Source organism: Nuphar pumila, chromosome 6, assembly GCF_984573655.1.
Source record: "Nuphar pumila chromosome 6, dmNupPumi1.hap1.1, whole genome shotgun sequence".
Classification (NCBI taxonomy): domain Eukaryota; kingdom Viridiplantae; phylum Streptophyta; class Magnoliopsida; order Nymphaeales; family Nymphaeaceae; genus Nuphar; species Nuphar pumila.
The window spans coordinates 118,341,910-118,359,994 of NC_143254.1; the positions used below are offsets into that span (position 1 = coordinate 118,341,910).

Consider the following 18,085-nt stretch of genomic DNA (forward strand, 5'->3'; position numbering starts at 1 on the left):
AGGGACAGTTTTGTACTTTTACTTATTTTTTTATTTTTTTGTATCAAGCAAGGGGCTCTTTGGTCCTTTAAACCAAAGAGCTGTTGAGAGTCCCAAATATGACCATTGGGAGCTCCCTTCTCTTTTGTATTCTATAAATATGAGACTTCTTGTCCCTATTTATTAATGCTTCTCTTAAGCATTTAAGTGCCATAAAAGATATACGTTTTTATGTTGATTATGTTGATCTGTGTGCACTTTGTGCTTGTGTAGTTCCTTAGTGCTTTGTGTATTATACCATATTGGGCTTGTAATAGTTCATGTGCACTTTGTTTTGTATTTCTGCATACTGCATTACAAGTTTCACCATAGTCACAAATATCGGTCTCGACTATATCTCTGCAAGGCAATTTCTCCCGATAATATAGGTTTAATTGATAAATCTTTGGAAAACCTAGGTGCTTAAAAAAGTTCAAATCTAAAAGTAGTGGAATTAAGTAAGAAAATAACATGTTTAGATAATAAAATACACATATAATATGGTGATATTAGTGTGATAATATAAGAAAGAAAAAAAATCATAGCTAAGATAGAGAAAAGAAGTAAAAAAGTAAAATTTGACTCCTAATATGGTGATATTAGTGTGATAATATCTTGATATTACTGCGATAATATCATAATATATATAAGTTTTTCATATTTTCAAGATATCGTGATATTTTGCCTTTAATATCGTTTTATGAATTTACAGCTATATTATCTCTATATTTTCAAAACATCTCCTATATCTCTGACTATGAGTTTCATGATTAAAAATATCATGTAAAAGCTTCTAATAAAATGACCCAAGGTGCAACTCTTGGGAAAACAAACTATGCTGAACACCTCTATGAGGTCAGATTGAGCCGATTCTGCTAGCTTCTGTGATTTCTTAATAGCTCCATACCTTCATTAGTACCAAATATAAACCATCCATATATAGGGAGAGATTGTTTTGACCAAATGTGACCTTATGGACTCAGGGTTTAAATGGTAGGAATCAACCCTTGGATCATAGTTTTTCGGCGTAAAGTATGCTTTTTTGAGGTTTGAAAGTTTGTTACATTGTAGGCCGTTGATTTTTCGACACTCATAAAGCCTGACATATACATCAGAAAAACATGATACAAAGGTCAGTTTCTACTAAACTTAATATGTCGATCACATCTGGAGGATCAGATGTGCAAAAAAACTGAAAAAAATAAAAATCACATTTTTTCACTAAGGGGTTCCTTACCCACGAGGGTAGCAAACACTACCCAATATCTATATATAGATATATATGACTTTTTCTTTTTTGTTTGAAGGGTTTTACTATCTTTTACCCCTTATCATGTAACTTAATGTACTTTTAGGTTTGACAGCTGCCATATTGAATGCAAATTAAGAGGATTCAATCTCACCCTCTCCCTCTTTTGCTTTTAAAGATGGTAGCAGTATGATCATTCTAAATGATATGCGTGCTCTTGATATTTGATCAATCTGCAGAATTAGAAATAGCATCAAGTAGTTCTTGACGGGCAGCAGAATGAGATTTCACCCACACCTGGAATATAATGGTCTAAAAGTTTACTCATCAATGTGCAAAATGCTACCTTTAAAATGTGATATTTACACACGAATTTTGGATTTCTATGTGCTGTATGAGAATAAACATAAATCTATCTTGTAATTCTAGTTTTGTGCTTTTTATCATTTATTTTTATCAGTGCTTATTCTTTATTGACCTTTTTAGGAAACCTTGAACATAAAGCTCAATAAATCAGCCAGTGACAATCCTTGGTTTTTCTTTGGTGTATCTTACTCTGGAGCTCTGAGTGCCTGGTTCCGTCTAAAGTTTCCACACTTAACATGTGGAAGCCTTGCAAGCTCTGGAGTTATTCTTGCAGTTTATAACTTCTCTGATTTTGACCAGCAGGTGCACTATTCTTACTGAATACATATTTGCAAATGCTCATACATTACTTTTTCTTGATTAAGAATGACTTTCTTGGCTGGTACTTGCACAAGGTGTCTCTTTAAGTTTATTCAGTTGATTGTGCAAAGGTTCTTTTGCATCTTCTAAAGCTTGGAAGTTACCTCCTAATGGGAATATGTTGTTGGTTTGTTGGAATTTTTGTTCCTACTGTAGGTTGGTGTGTCAGCTGGTGCAGAATGCAAAGCTGCACTTCAAGAAATTACAAGCCTTGTTGAGCAACGACTGGTGTCTAATGAAAGTGCAATAAAACATATGTTTGGTGCACCAAAGGTACATCCTTAGTTCTTGTTTCACGAAAATTGAGTTCACAAGTATGGCAAGAAAATTATATTTTGCTCATGTCATCTGCTTGTTTTGTCCTTTTTGTGCATACAAGCTGGTGTTAGATTTTCAAGTCATCTAATTGTTTCTTATAGTGATTTTGTTTTTAAATCTACATTGCATGCATACATGTTGCAAGGATGAATCTCTACATTGTGTTTTATTTGCTGCACACCACTTCTTTACTCTGCCTATTTTGCTCCATTCTGGCCCCTTGACAGATGTTCATGGTATATGCATTTTTTAGTTTAAAATCTGTTCCAAACTTTTCTTATGAACAACGCAAAATTTCCTTTCTTTTTTATCGCAGCTAAGAAACAATGCAGATTTCCTTTACTTGCTGGCAGATTCTGCCGTTGTAGCGGTAAGTAATGTTGATCTTACAGAAGAAAATAGGAATTGCATCATTGAATGCTCGGACTCTGATTAAATGATTCTTTTTTCTCCTGGATTTCAGTTTCAGTATGGAAATCCTGACAGACTATGTTTCCCACTCCTGGATGCAAGGAAAGCTGGAAATGATTTAGTGGTAATCACTTGTGGTTTGACAATTTAAATTGGATTATTTAATGTTTCTGTCTTATACTGATCATATTTTTGCATTTAGTTTGCACTTGATAGTGAGAACACTGTAACACCATAGCAAGTTGCATCCAGCTCACCATGTAATTCTTGCCTCTATTGAAGCTATTGCACTGTGCCATGGAGCATGTGCCACACTTCTAGCTAATGAAAACAGATTGTGCAGCAAGTCGTTCTATGTTCAAACTCTTCTGATCAGTACAGAGATGGAGGCGAGCAGTTGTCTCTGTTGATTGATTAAGAATGGAGAGCAAAGGAATAAGAAGGCAATGGACATGGTAGAGCTGTAATGAGATATGCGAAAAAACAAAGAGTGCGATAAGCACTTACAATGTCCACCAATGGACAAACAAAAGGGATGACACCCAAATCCCACAACATAAAAATATAAATGTCTCTTATTGAAAAGAGAGAGAGCTCTCAAGAGTAAAGAATACAAGAAGGGTTCATCCCTATATATACACAAAAAAGGAGAGTGAGGGGTGGCCTTATGGCCTTAAAAGAAGAGCCACATAGGGGGCTCCCCATGGAGTCGTTAAGGTCACAAATGTAACCGTTGGGGGCCCCATCGACTCCATGGTGGGGCCCCTTATGTGGGTAAAAAACAAAATAAAAAAGAAGAAAATAAAGTGCAAAAATAAATACAAAAGAAAGGGAAAATAACAAGTACCCCTATCGGGTACTTGTGAAATGACTAAAATACCCCTATTGGGTATATTCGACAATATATATATAAATATATATATATATATATATGGATTACATGTATTTTAACACCCTCCCTCAAGCCTTACGGGGATATAATCGAAAGCTTGTTAAGGAGAAACAAAAAACGAGGAGCGGCAAGGGCTTTAGTGAAGAAGTCCGCCAACTGGTAATCGGATGTGACGTAAGGTAGTGCTATGGTTCCTCTTAGGTATTCATCACGTACGTAATGGCAGTCCATCTCGATGTGCTTAGTACGCTCATGGAAGGTGTGATTGCTTGCAATATAAATTGCGCTTTTGTTGTCACAACACATCTTCGAAGGAGTAGAGATGACAATGCCCATATCACTGAGGAGACTTCTTAGCCATACAAGTTCCATGGTTGTAGTGGCCATAGCACGATATTCCGCTTCTGTTGAGGACAAAGATACTTTGTGCTGATTCTTGCATCTCCAAGAAATCATAGAGTCACCTAAGAAAACACAAAAACCCGTAGTTGAGACTCTGTCATTGGGATTTCCTCTCCAATCAGCATCAGTATAAGCAATTAAATCAAGTGATGAAGAGGAGGAAAGAAAAACTCTCTTAGTTATGGTGTTTTTGATGTATCTGACGATCCTTAAGACTGCACTCATGTGCACGGTTGTAGGTGCATGTTGAAACTGACTGACAGAGTGGACGACATGAGCTATGTCTGGCCGAGTGATGGATAAGTAGGTTAGAGACCCAACAAGTTGACGGTAGGGAGTAGGATCCTCGAGAGGTGTTCCATCTTCCAACCTTAACTTTGCATTGATGACTTCAGGGGTTTCTGTCTTCTTATCATCGGAAATACCAGACTTGGAACAAATGTCAGCGGCAAGTTTCATCTGAGAGAGAATGTACCCTCGAGGAGAGTACACTACTTCAATTCCTAAAAAATATCTTAAGAAACCAAGGTCAGACATGTCAAAATTTTCTTTTAAAACTTTTTTATTATCATTGATTCTTGCTCATCACTTCCAGTGATGATCATATCATCAACATAAAGTAATAGAATAACTACTGAAGACCCTGCACTTTTCACAAACAAAGCAGTGTCAGTATAGCATGAGCGAAAATTCAAGCTTGTTATTAAATTACTAAATCTATCATGCCAAACCTTTGGGGCTTATTTCAAACCATATAATGCCTTTTCAAGTTTGGGAATTTTATTTTTACCAATACATACTCTTGGTGGAGGATCCATGTAAACCTCTTCATTTAATTCACCATTTAGGAATGCATTCTTAACATCTAGTTGATAGATAGGCCATTTTTTAACTGACACAACGGGATAAGAGTCCTAACACTAGTCATCCTAGCCACGGGTGCAAAAGTGTCTTCATAATCTATACCGTATTTTTTAGCGTATCCTTTTGCTACTAATCGGGCTTTATAGCGTTCTAATGAACCATCACTTTTAGTTTTAATTTTGAAGACCCATCTACATCCAATCCATCTCTTTCCAGTGGGTAATGAAGTTATTTCCCAAGTTTTTGCCTTTTCAAGGGCACTAAGCTCTAAGTTCATGGCTTCAACCCATTGGGGAATGTTTTTTGGCTTCATTATAATGTGAAGGTTCATGAAATGAGTGTAACACAATTAAACACGCTCTATACCTTGGAGTTAGAGACTCATAGGAACCAAACCTATTAGGAGGATTGGAGATTCAGCCGGATCTCCTTAAAGATGTTTCTTCTATGTTGTAACCTTGAGAGCATTTTTCTAAGGCGCTCATTTGAGCTTGTTGACCATGCCTAACATATGTTTGGATTGGTCTATCACTTTCATTTTCAATATTGTTAAGAGGAATATCCTCTAGGTCATTCAACGACTCATTAGAGATTTCCTCTTCTTGAGGAGTCTCATCTTCTTGAGAGAGAAGATCAAATAAGAAAGCATATTCGCTTTCGTCAATATCTTTAGTTTTCACAAAACCATTTTTATTTTCCAAAAATGTTACATCTTTGGATAAATAGAGTTTGTTATTTTTAAGGTCAAAACATCTAAAACCCTTTTGATTTTCTCCATATCCTAAGAAAACACATTCAATAGCTTTAGGAGATAATTTGTCTCTTTTATGTGTAAGGACAAAACTTTTACACCCAAAAATTCTTAATCTATTGAAATCGGGTGTTCTTTCAAATAGTTTTTCATATGGAGATGTATTTTGTAAGGATGAAGATATCATTCTATTTATCAAGTTGAGGTTAAGGCGACTTCGACCCAAAAACTCTTTGGAATTTCCTTGGAAACAAGGAGTGTCTTAGTGGTTTCCATGATGTGTCTATGTATTCTTTCGGCTAAACCATTTTGTTGAAGACTCCTAGGACGCGATCTTTGATGACAAATTTCATTTATTTCTAAATAATTTTGAAATTCATTTGATAGATGTTCTCCACCCGAATCGGATCTAAGAGTAGAGATATTACTTGAAAATTGATTTTTGACTATCACGTGAAATTTCTTGAAGAAGTCAAAGACTTCAGATTTTAAATTAAGAAAGTAGATCCACACATACCTAGTGTAGTCATCAATGAAAGTAACGTAATAGGAGTATCCTCCTTTAGACATGACCGGAGAAGGACCCCAAACGTCCGAATGGACTAACTCAAATAGTCTTTTGCACACAAAAGTTCGATTTGGAAAAAGAGTGGATTTCATTTTGCCAAAAATACAAGTCTTGCAAACAAAATGTTTCTCATTACAAAATTTCTTTCCAAATGGAAAGTACATTTTTGAGAAACTTGGATGTCCAAGTCTTTGATGCCAAATTTCAATATTTTTATCTTGGACATGGTTACAAAAAGAGTTAGTGGGAAGTTTCAAGTTGCTTATGTAATAGAGATCTCCGCTCCTATAGCCTTGCCCAATCTGCTTCTCGGACCGGAGATCCTGTATAGAGCAATCCTTAGTTGAGAAGGAGATTTCACATCCATGATTACATATTTGGGCAACAGAGAGGAGATTTAAATTAAGTTGAGGTATCACTCTCACGTTTGACACAAAGAAATCTTTGGAAAAATTTAAAGTTCCAAAACTTTTTACTTGTAAAGATGTACCATCGGCAGTTGAAATATAGGAGTTTTTAAAGTTATTACACAAATCGGAAAGCTCATTTTCAAGCGGGGTCATATGAAAGGAAGCTCTAGAATCAAGGATCCAAGAAGACATACCTGGAGGAGAGGAAGAAGCTATGGCGGCACCCGAGGTTGATGGTATCTTGAGTAGAGTTTGTAGTGCTTCCGATAGTTTAGCAAGAGAAAAAGACTCCTTCCCTTTGATAGTTTTCTCCTTCTTTTGAGTAGCTTCTTCAACGGAGGCAACCTTATTCTTAGGTGCTTCATTCAACTTAGGGCAATTAAGTCTTATATGACCCGGTTCTTGGCAATGATGGCAAATGGCTTTTCTATAGTTGCCGTTATAATTATTTTGCCTCCCAAAGTGTGGAGGCTTATAGGCTTTCACATGGTTGTCGGGTTTAGATACGGCCAAAACGTCATCTCCTCCTTTAATCATGCCAAGACGAGTTTCTTCTTGGCATATTTCGGCTATGACATCTTCCAAGGGAAGAGGCTTAGATCTATGAAGAAGGGAAGATCTAACTTGTTCATATTCGTGCCTAAGCTCATGTAGAAATTGAAAAAAGTGTTCTTTTATCATTTGTTCTCTTCTTAGTTCCACATCCACACTAGAAACCCACTTTGGTTCTGGTAAAGATAGCTCATCCCATAAGGGTCCAAGAGTGCTAAAGTAATCCCTTACACTCATTTCTCTTTGCTTGATAGTCCAGATTTTTTCTTTGAGGAAGAATTGACGAGCAAGGTCTTTTTGAGTAAACATACCTTTTATAAAGAACCATGTTTCATTAGCCATCCGAAATTTAGCAATGTTGGCGCAAATTTTGAGCTCCACATTGTTCATGAACCAAGCGAGAATCTTCGCATGCTTACTTTCCCAATCTTCCACTTTAGATTGGTGATCTTCAATGGCTTTCATACGAGCATTTCCTTCAAGAGCTTTTTCTTTATCACCATCCATCTTGGTGAGTTGGAGTTGTGGTTTCGGAATGGTGCCCATAACGTATCCCCAAAGCTTTTTACCTTTGAGGTTGTTCTCCATGGCGGCGGCCTCATCATATAGTTGGAGCCATTAAGCTTGAAGGAGAGATCAATCTTTTGTTCCCCTTCCATTTAATCTCTCACAAGAAGACAAACAAAGAGAGATACAAAAAGAAAAACAATATATAACTACTCAACTAGCTATATTAAGAATCAAGAGCATACACAAGGCTCTGATACCACGTAATGAGATATGCGGAAAAACAAAGAGTGCGATAAGCACTTACAATGTCCATCAATGGACAAACAAAAGGGATGACACCCAAATCCACAAAGGGACAACACAACATAAAAATATAAATGTCTCTTATTGAAAAGAGAGAGAGCTCTCAAGAGTAAAGAATACAGGAGGGGTTCACCCCTATATATACACAAAAAAGGAGAGTGAGGGGTGGCCTTATGGCCTTAAAAGAAGAGCCACATAAGGGGCTCCCCATGGAGTCGTTGGGGGCCCCATCGACTCCATGGTGGGGCCCCTTATGTGGGTAAAAAAACAAAATAAAAAAGAAGAAAATAAAGTGCAAAAATAAATACAAAAGGGAAAATAACAAGTACCCCTATTGGGTACTTGTGAAATGACTAAAATACCCCTATTGGGTATATTAGACAATATATATATATATATATATATATATATATATATATATATATATATATATATATATATATGGATTACATGTATTTTAACAAGACCATGCTGGTAGGAAGAGAAAGAATGATTAAGAATGGCATACCTAACAAGTGCTTGTCAACTTTTTCATAAAACTCAATCCTTATTCAAAATATCAACTATGAGTAGATAAATCATACTTAGCAAACCCGGCAAGTTGACTTGGGAATCGTCCAAGTCGACCCGTCACCCCAACTGGGTCGCAATTCAGGACTGCCGATCCAACCCATTAAATAAAAAATTGTATCATGTATTTTATTATTTTAATGCATAATTCTTATATAAAGTCACTTGTTATGAAGAATCTAATATTGTTCAATGAAAAAAGTTAATAATCATGTGTTTTATAACTTAGCTATTGACATATTAGCTTGAAGTTTAGTTATTTCCATGTCTTATTCATGTGCTTACACTATAAAATATAGAGTTCGGACTCGTCCGAGTCACCGAGTCAATCCGTTGACTCGGTGACCCAGTAGGGGTCTGATCCGTGCCCGAGTCACAAGTTTGCCAACTATGAGATAAACAAGTATCATGAAGAAGTGTGATGCATTCAAACAGAAAAGCTGACATGGGTGTTGTGGATCAAAATTTTCTTCTTCATTGGAAATTGAATTCTAATTAAAGATTTCTTTCTTTTGAAGAGAGGAAGAAGCAGTAAAGGATTTTAATGTATGGCAGTTCCCTGAATTAATACATGATGTAGCATGTAAAACTTTGAGGACTTAGCTTAGTTGTTCAAGCTAGAGTTGGCTCATTTCATTCATTGTAGGGTATCTGCACTCAGCTCCCATACTAATTCTAGGCTCTTATTGTGGACAAAGTGTTAAGTTGTATCATATATATGTATATGATCATATATGTATATACACATAGTATATACATATAAATATATATATGATACATATATTCATATCATTGTAATGGGTAATACCTAATAGGGGTATTTCAGTCTTTTCACTGTATAGGTTGTGCCCATTAGGAGCACTAGTGTCTTTCTATATTTTTGGTTTCCTTTATTTTTTTTTATTTTGTAAATTCCTATTTTTGTAATGGGCAATATTGTCATCACTCAAATATAGCAGTTGGGATGCTCCCAACAACTATATTGGCTCTCCTTTGTGTATGTATAGGGGTGCTTCCCCTTAGATGGGTGATGCTTGTCTCAAGCACTTTAACCTCAATAATATTTATATTTTTTATGTTTGTTCTTGCCCCTAAGTGGCTTTGTGATTGTGTTTTGTATTGACCCATAAGTGGTCCTTTGTTTGTGCACATTCTTGTATGATTGTAAGCCCATAAGAGACGTCTATTTGTGCACTTCTTATTTCATTACATGGTATCAGAACTTTGGTGCTTTCTTGTTGATATTTGTATTGGAAGATTACGTGGTGGACCATAAAGATTGGAGAAGCGGTGGTTCGTTGCTTCAGGAAACGTGCTGTCAACTTTCTTCAACCTTTTCTTCTTTTATTATCTTCTCCATTTTCTCTACTTATTTCTCTTTGCTTCGATGGCCAACAAGGAAACTTTAACCGTTGTTCCCATCAAATTTGATGGGACCAACTACAACATATGGGCTACCGCGGTAAAGAGAATACTAGTGGAAAAAACGCTATGGCACTCGGTTGAGGGTTGTACACCAGAACCTCAACCCACTCTTACAAAAGTTGTTTTGGGAGAAGATGGTGGGCCTAAAGAGGAAACTCTTAAAGGTCGAGAGAGTTAAGGCTCTCTTAGATGATAAATTCCTATAAAGCCATGCTAAAATACTTTCTCTCTTCATGGGAAACATGTGTATGGAACCATGTGAGAACATTTTAGAGTTTGAGAGAGCGGATGAGGCTTGGACTTTTATCATGCAAACCTACATTCTAAAAGATGGTGCCTATAAATGGGAAATACATAACAAGATCCACAATTGCAAACAAAATGACAAGAAAGTGTGAGAGAATATTATGGATCATTAAAGAGACTTCGGGACCAAACGACTAAATTTGAGCCTATGTGAGACACTTCAGATGATGCTCGTCAAAGGAAAAAATGAATTTTAAAAGAGAAATTCTTTCAATTTATGCAAGGCCTTAGACCCAAATTCGAACAAGTGAAGGTCACCATTACTCATCGTAACAAAGATGAGTTACCACCTCTACATGAAGTCTTGGCCGAAGTATATGTAGAAGGAAGGTATGAATCCTGGAGGGATGTAGAAGGAAGGTCGATGCACAACCACCTGTGTAGAGAGAGAGAGAGAGAGAGAGAGAGAGAGAGACTCGCTGCACAGTAAAAAATCTCGTTACTTTGGATTAGGGCTTCTCTCTATATTAAATAGAGAGAGGCTAAAAGGAATAATTACATCTAAGTCCATTATGAAAACAAAATTTCAAAAAAAACTCTAATATAAAAAGACTTAAACTAAAAACCACCTATTCTCAACACTCCCCCTCAAGCTGGAGCATAGATATCAATCATGCTCAGCTTGTCACAACATTTTGAGAAATTTGGCCTAACAAGAGGCTTTGTAAACATATCTGCAACTTGGTCTTCCGACTTTAGATATTTGGTAGTGATATGACCAGCTTGAATCATATCTCTTACATAGTGGCAATCAACCTCAATGTGCTTTGTTCTCTCATGAAAGACAGGATTGTTAGCTATATATGTTGCCGCTTTGTTATCGCACATCATGGTCATTGGAGAGGAAACCTTCACCAGAAGATCATGAAGAACAGTGCGAACCCACATCAATTCAGCAGTTGTTTGGGCCATAGCCCGATATTCTGATTCTGCACTCGACCTGGAAACCACATTTTGTTTCTTACTTCTCCACGAAATCAAGTTGTCTCCCAAAAACACACAGAATCCTGTGGTAGATTTTCTATCTACTACAGATCCAACATAGTCAGCATCAGAATAGGCTATTATCTCCAGAGTTCCACCTTTCCTAAACAATAACCCCTTTCCAGGAGAGGATTTTAGATATCTGAGAATCATTATGGCTGCATTCCAGTATACCTCAGTTGGTTTGTCCATAAACTGACTAACTTTGCTTACTGCTAAAGCAATATCCGGCCTGGTCACAGTTACATATAATAGCTTCCCTACTAGGGAGCGATAGCTTTTGCTATCAACTGGTTTTGACCCTTCTTCAAACAACTGAACTTTATGGTCCATGGGAATATTTGTTGGTTTAGCTCCCAACATGCCCGTTTCCTTTAATAAGTCAAGAACATACTTCCGTTGAGACAAAACCATCCCTTCACGACTCCTAACAACTTCTATACCCAGAAAATACCTGAGTGAACCAAGGTCTTTTGTAACAAAGTGTTTTTGAAGATGAGCCTTTGTGGCTTCAATAACTTTCACATCATCTCCTGTAAGAATGATGTCATCCACATATACCACCATAACAACTATGCCAGAGCTAGTTTTCTTTATAAATAGTGTATGATCTGCTGCTGACCTATTAAAGCCAAAGCTTGACATCACTTCAAACAACTTTTGAAACCATGCATGAGGACTTTGTTTCAAGCCATAAATCGCCTTTCTCAATCTACACACCTTCTGACACTCCCCTTCAACCTCGAATCCTGAATGTTGTTGCATGTAAACGGTCTCAGATAGATCCCCATATAGAAATGCATTTTTCACATCTAATTGGCACAAGCTCCAACCATGCTTAACAGCTACTGAGAGAACAAGACGGATGGTACCCATCCGTGCAACAGGAGAAAAGGTTTCAAAGAAGTCAATACCATATATCTGAGTATACCCTTTCGCTACTAATCTGGCCTTGTACTTTTCAATAGAACCATCAGATTTGTACTTTATTGTATATACCCATTTACATCTAACAATGTCAGCATCTGCTGGGGAATCAACTAGATCCCATGTATGCTGAGATACTAAAGCATTCATTTCTTCTTGCATAGCCAGCTTCCAGCGATTATCAAGTTCTGCTTGTTGATAGTTCAGAGGAATAGTTTCAGCAGATAAGGCTGAAATAAAGACTTCATCTGATTTCCAATTCTGGCATCAAAGACAAAATGAGATATGAGATATAAGGTACATTGTCATGTCCCCTTTCGTAGAGCAATAGGCCTGTTATCATCATCCTGAAGATCACTATTGTCAGTAGAACTTACCTCAGGAGAAGAAGATGAAGGCTCTTGCGGAGGTGGAGCTCTACGCACATATACCAATGGAGGATTATTAAATCTGGAAGAGGATGAAGTTTGGTTCGGTAATGAGGGCACAGATTACAAAGGAAAAGGAGGTATAGGTAATGGAAAAGACTCAGCTGGATCAACCTGCAATGTGGAACCAAAAATAGAGTAATATGGAGAGGATTCCAAGAAAGATATGTCCGCACTGACATACTCTCGGCGAGAAATAGGATCATAACATCGATAGCCCTTTTGATTTTTTGGATAACCTATAAATATGCATTTTGTAGCTTGAGCAGCTAATTTATCATGGTCAGGGCCAAGTTTGTGTACAAAACAAACACATCCAAATATTTTTGGTGAGAAAGAAAAAAGTGGGGCATTAGGTTTTAGGATATGTAATGGAATTTGATCACCCACAGAAGACGAAGGCATGCAGTTGATCAGATAGCAAGCAGTGGTAATCGCATCACCCCAGTATAACGTAGGAACATTGAATTGAATCATAATGGTCATGGCAACATCAAGCAGGTGCCGATGTTTTCGCTCAACCACCCCATTTTGTTGAGATGAATAGGCACAGGAAGTTTGGGGTTGGATGTCATGATCTTGGTAAAATTGTAACAGACCCTTTTGATTTAAACTCGAGAGCATTATCAATGCGAACAATCTTGACAATAGATTCAAACTGAATTTTTATTTCAAGAATTAGGGATTTGATAATACTTGGAACTTCAGATCGTTTTTTTTATTAAAAATACCCATGACAACTTAGAGAAATCATCAACAATAACAAGATAATAACGACACTGAGTCCTAGTAGGAATCTTACTAGGACCCCATACATCTGCATGAAGAAGTTCAAAAACTTTATTACTAGACTGACTCTGACTCGAAGGGAACGAACTTCGATGATGCTTTCCCAATTGACATGCTTCACACTGAAATGATGTGGAAAGAATTTGAGGAAAGACCGAACGAAGCTTTGACAAAGAAGGATGACCAAGACGACGATGCCACTGAATGAGTGTTCCACTGCAGCATGAACATTACCCATTGGATGATGTAGGTAGTAGATTCCATTTTCTTCATAGTCTCCACCAATCTTCTTCCCCGTCAGCAAATCCTGAAAATGACAACCCATCGGATCAAATATTACTCTACAGTTTTGCTCTCTTATAAGGCAACTAACAGAGAGTAAACTTTGAGGAAAGTTTGGAGCATAAAGAACATTTTGCAACTGTAATGAGGAGAATATAGAAATATTTCCCTGACCAACGACCGGGGAGGAACTCCCATCGGCTAATGAGACTCCTCGATGAGCATTAATATCCTTTATATCTGAGAAAACAAGTGAATTTCCACACAAATGTCTGGATGCACCAGAGTCAATAATCCACTTACTGTCAGTCGGATGAAGATGATTTTCGGTTTAATAGGCAACACCAGCTACAGGAGTAGTGGAACTCAAAGGACGAAGAACTATCAACTCATCATATTCAGCACGACTGAGGATGATACTACGGTCACTTGCAGAGATATTCTCCTGTACATTTGTTGCCTCGATAGTAGTAACATTTGCTTTAGGAGTATATGACTTTGATGAAGAAGATGTTGGCCGACCATGCTTATCCCAGTAACGATCTTCTAAATGTCCAGATTTTCCACAGAATGTACATTGAAGCTTTCCTCTGCCTCCCATACCACGTCCACGTCCTCGTTCTTTGATATTCTGAATATTTCCACGCCCATAACCAGATGAGACAACAAGAGCAGATGACTGAGTCACAGGCTGAGATTGTAGCAGAGAGATCGCAAGTCTACTCAGACGATTGTATGCATCAGCAAGAGTGGGAACATCTGATCCAGTCAACATTTGAACTTTTGCAACAGAAAATTCTGAAGAAAGACCTGTAAGAAAACGAGCAACCATGGTTTGTTCTTGATGATCCTTTTGCTTCGAGCAACAAAGAGGCTTGTGGGCATTAAGTCTTTCAAACACAGCTTTGACAGAGGCATAGTATTGGGCCAAGGTTTGATCTCCCTGCTGGAAATTATATATCTCCTGTTCTACTTGCAGGATACGACTCACATTAGTTTCTTGTGAGTATGTATCACGAAGATTGTCCCACATCAGTTTGGCTGTATTATAGTAGATCAATCCATCTGCAATATGGGGTTCGACACTATTCATGATCCATGACATAACTATGTCATTATCTTCATCCCAAGTAACATATTTTCCCAATATTTCAGGGGGTTCGTCTTCCAATAGAATATGTTTTCGACGATGTCCAGATACCGACATCATAAAAGTTCTGGACCACCTAGTATAGTTGGTTTCATTCAACCTTACGGAAGAGCCGTACGAGAAGGGGTTGGCAAAAGCCTTATACTCCCCAATATATTCCATTTTAGAATCACATTTCGAAGTTTCAGCCATACTGCTCACTTGAACAACAAGTATTCAAGTATAATTTTCCAACACTGTAAGGAATCAGCCCTGCTGTTTAAAAAAAAAAACAGCCCACAACCAGCAGGGAATCACTCCTGCTGCTTTCACGACAGAAGGATAACTTAAACTAACACAGCACGAAACAAAACTCGACACAGCAGGGAATCACGACCATTGCTGCGCCCAAACACACCACGACCAACGATAATATTCAGTTGCAAAACAGATGATCACGACAACTGCTGTTCTCCAAAGATATAAGGCATAACAGCCAATAAGTCTTCAGGGCACAATTAAATAGAGCAATCATATCTCGATCACACGCAACAAGCACAGAAAATAAATTTCAGAATCACGGCAGGCACGCAATCAATACAGAAAAATGAAATCACGGCAGGCACACAACAACACAGAAACTAGTTGCGTGACCCAAACAGCAGGAACAACCAACAGCACAGCAATCACGGCAGGCACGCAACAGCAGGAACACAACTCGTTAACAACCAAAAATCACGTCATGGCTGGAACAGAACTCGGCAACATCCAGGAAATCACGACAGGAGATCACGAAGAAAAAAAAAAACTCCAAACTGAGGAGAAAAGGAGGTTACGGCTCCAGGAAATCCTCGCTGGGAGCTCCATCCTTAGATCTGACTCAAAAAAAAAACTCCAAACTTGCATATTCTGCCCGTGGCTATTTCCTAACTCAAAGTTTTTTTCTGACATCATCGATAGGTCTGGAATTACAGTTGAGAAAAGGGTGGACACTCCTGAAATGATAAATGCAAAAATGAAGATTAGATGATGGCACACCTCTGGACGATCCCACTCTTTACTGTGAAATGATTGGGACCCTCACATACATGACCATCATCAGATATGACATCTCACATGTATATTCGTATTATTAGATATTTACAAAATTTTCTTTAAAGTGATTGTGTTGTCTTCCTCCTCCCCACTCTAATTAATTGCTATTTCTGACTCTGACTGGGAGGAGACCCTAATGATAGACGCTCAACTATATAAGTGACTCATTGGTGTCTTGAAAATGCAAGAAGTAGCAGAAGGTGTCGTTATCGTCAATCGAAGCTGAGTATAATGCCATGACTACTACAATATCTGAAATTGTGTGGTTGAGAAGATTATTAGAAGACATGGGGATGCATATGCAATCGCTCTCAAGGTTATGCTATGACAATAAAAGTGTTATCTACATAGCTGGCAATCACACATTTCATGAGTACTCCAAGCATATTAAGATGGATTGCCACTATGTTCATAAAGAGTACCCAAAGAAGACCATCATCCTTTCCTATGTAGCATCGGAATTTCAGTTGGTCGGTTTCTTTACAAAAGCTCTTCCTTCTCCCCGGTTTCATTTTTTGTTTGACAATTTTTTGGTAATTACACCATAAGATTGAGGGGGAGTGTTAAGTTGTACGTGTATATATATATATATATATATATATATATATATATATATATATATATATATGTAATAGGTAATACCAGAGTTACGAGTCAAGGAAGCGGGAGCGGGAAGCGAGGCACTTTCAAAAATTTAGGAAGCGGGGAAGCGTGGGACCACTTAGAAGAAAATTCTGAACCGTCTCGGAAGTGACCTAGGAAGCGAACCGGAAGCGACCTAGGAAGAGAACCGGAAGCGAGGGGGAAGCGAAAAAAATGAAAAAATGGGGAAGCATGGGGGAAACGTGGGGGAAGCGCACTTCCCATTTATGGGAAGCGCGTTTCCCATAAAAGGGGGACGCACTTCCCATAAAAGGGAAGCACGCTTCCTAAAAAAGGGGGACGCTTCCCCTCACGCTTCGGAAGCGCGATGTTTCGCGCTTCCGAAGCGCGCTTCCCCTTTTGCCTAGGCGCTTCCGGTAACTCTGGGTAATACCCATTAGAGGCAGATGAGTCTTTTTATTTTATTATTTTTATATTTCATTTAACATAATGCCCTTTAGCCAAAAGCTAAGGAAATTATGGGTAAAAGTCAATAGAGCCATTGGAACCTCCCCAACGGCTCTATTTCTAGTCGTTGGGGAGAGTCCCTATGGTTTTATGCCTTGCCTATGTGTATATATAGGGTGTTTCCCCCCTTGTATTTTTATGCTTGTTTCAAGCACTCATTGGAATACAAATCCTATATTTTTCATGTTCTTTGTTTTGCCCATTAGTGGCCTTGTGTTTGTGTTTATATCTTGACCCATAAGTGGTCTTTGGTTGTGCTCACACTTGTGTGATTTGTAAGCCCATAAGAGGCATTTCTTTGTGTATTTTGTATTTCATTACAATGCTCACTTAATAAATATGACAATTAGGCTCAAGGGTGTTGGCTGATTGGCGTCTTTATAGAGTTCTAGACGAAAAAATGGATTAACAACACTATATTGGCTGCAAAATATCACGGCTCTATTCAGGCTTGCTAAATTTCTGAAATGCACAGGTAGAGATTGCTGGCAGGAAAACAGTGATTGGTTGGTTCCATTTAAAAGGGATTTCAGGTGCAATGAGTATGCTGGTGGTTAGACTTAATGAGCACACTACAAGGTCTATTCTGAGCATAAAAGGGATGGGGTTTTATGGAGCTGCAACAATTCAGGATTCTTTGTTGTGGCATCCTTGTATAGAGCATTGCTGGAACCTATGATGGAGGTTCAGCCTAAAAGCTGTTATGGGGACTTGGATCATCCCCTAGTGCCACAATCTTCACATGGCTGATATTGCAGGAAATGGTGCTCACTCAAAATTATCTGAAGTTTGGAGTTTTGTGACCGAATATATGTTTTCTGTGTTTTATAAGGGTCAGTGACACACTTATTGTAAAAATTCGTCTTCTTTCAGTGCATGCTTGCTATGTCTTGACTGAATATTTAGATAAGGGTTTCAGCTACGGGTTAGAGAGGACTCATTTTTTTAGAGACCTTGTCTTTGGTACGGAGAAGGTGCACCCAAACAAGATGGGAATTTCTGTGCAAATGTTTGTTGCAGAAAACTTGGTGGTTGATTTGGAAGGAGAGGATGTAACGCCCCAAAA

The 18,085-nt window shown here is 38.0% G+C and overlaps 1 protein-coding gene across 2 annotated transcripts in view; it reads left to right on the top strand.

The window, feature by feature from the left end:
* The window catches only part of LOC149835891 (putative serine protease EDA2), an 88,578-nt gene that overhangs the window by 48,623 nt on the left and 21,870 nt on the right, over nt 1-18,085 (top strand). For both annotated transcript variants that reach the window (XM_090008829.1, XM_090008828.1), the window contains exons 4-7: nt 1,754-1,936; nt 2,150-2,266; nt 2,628-2,681; nt 2,775-2,846. In XM_090008829.1, the coding sequence (XP_089864955.1) occupies nt 1,754-1,936; nt 2,150-2,266; nt 2,628-2,681; nt 2,775-2,846 (426 nt within the window). The remainder of the gene's footprint in view (nt 1-1,753; nt 1,937-2,149; nt 2,267-2,627; nt 2,682-2,774; nt 2,847-18,085) is intronic.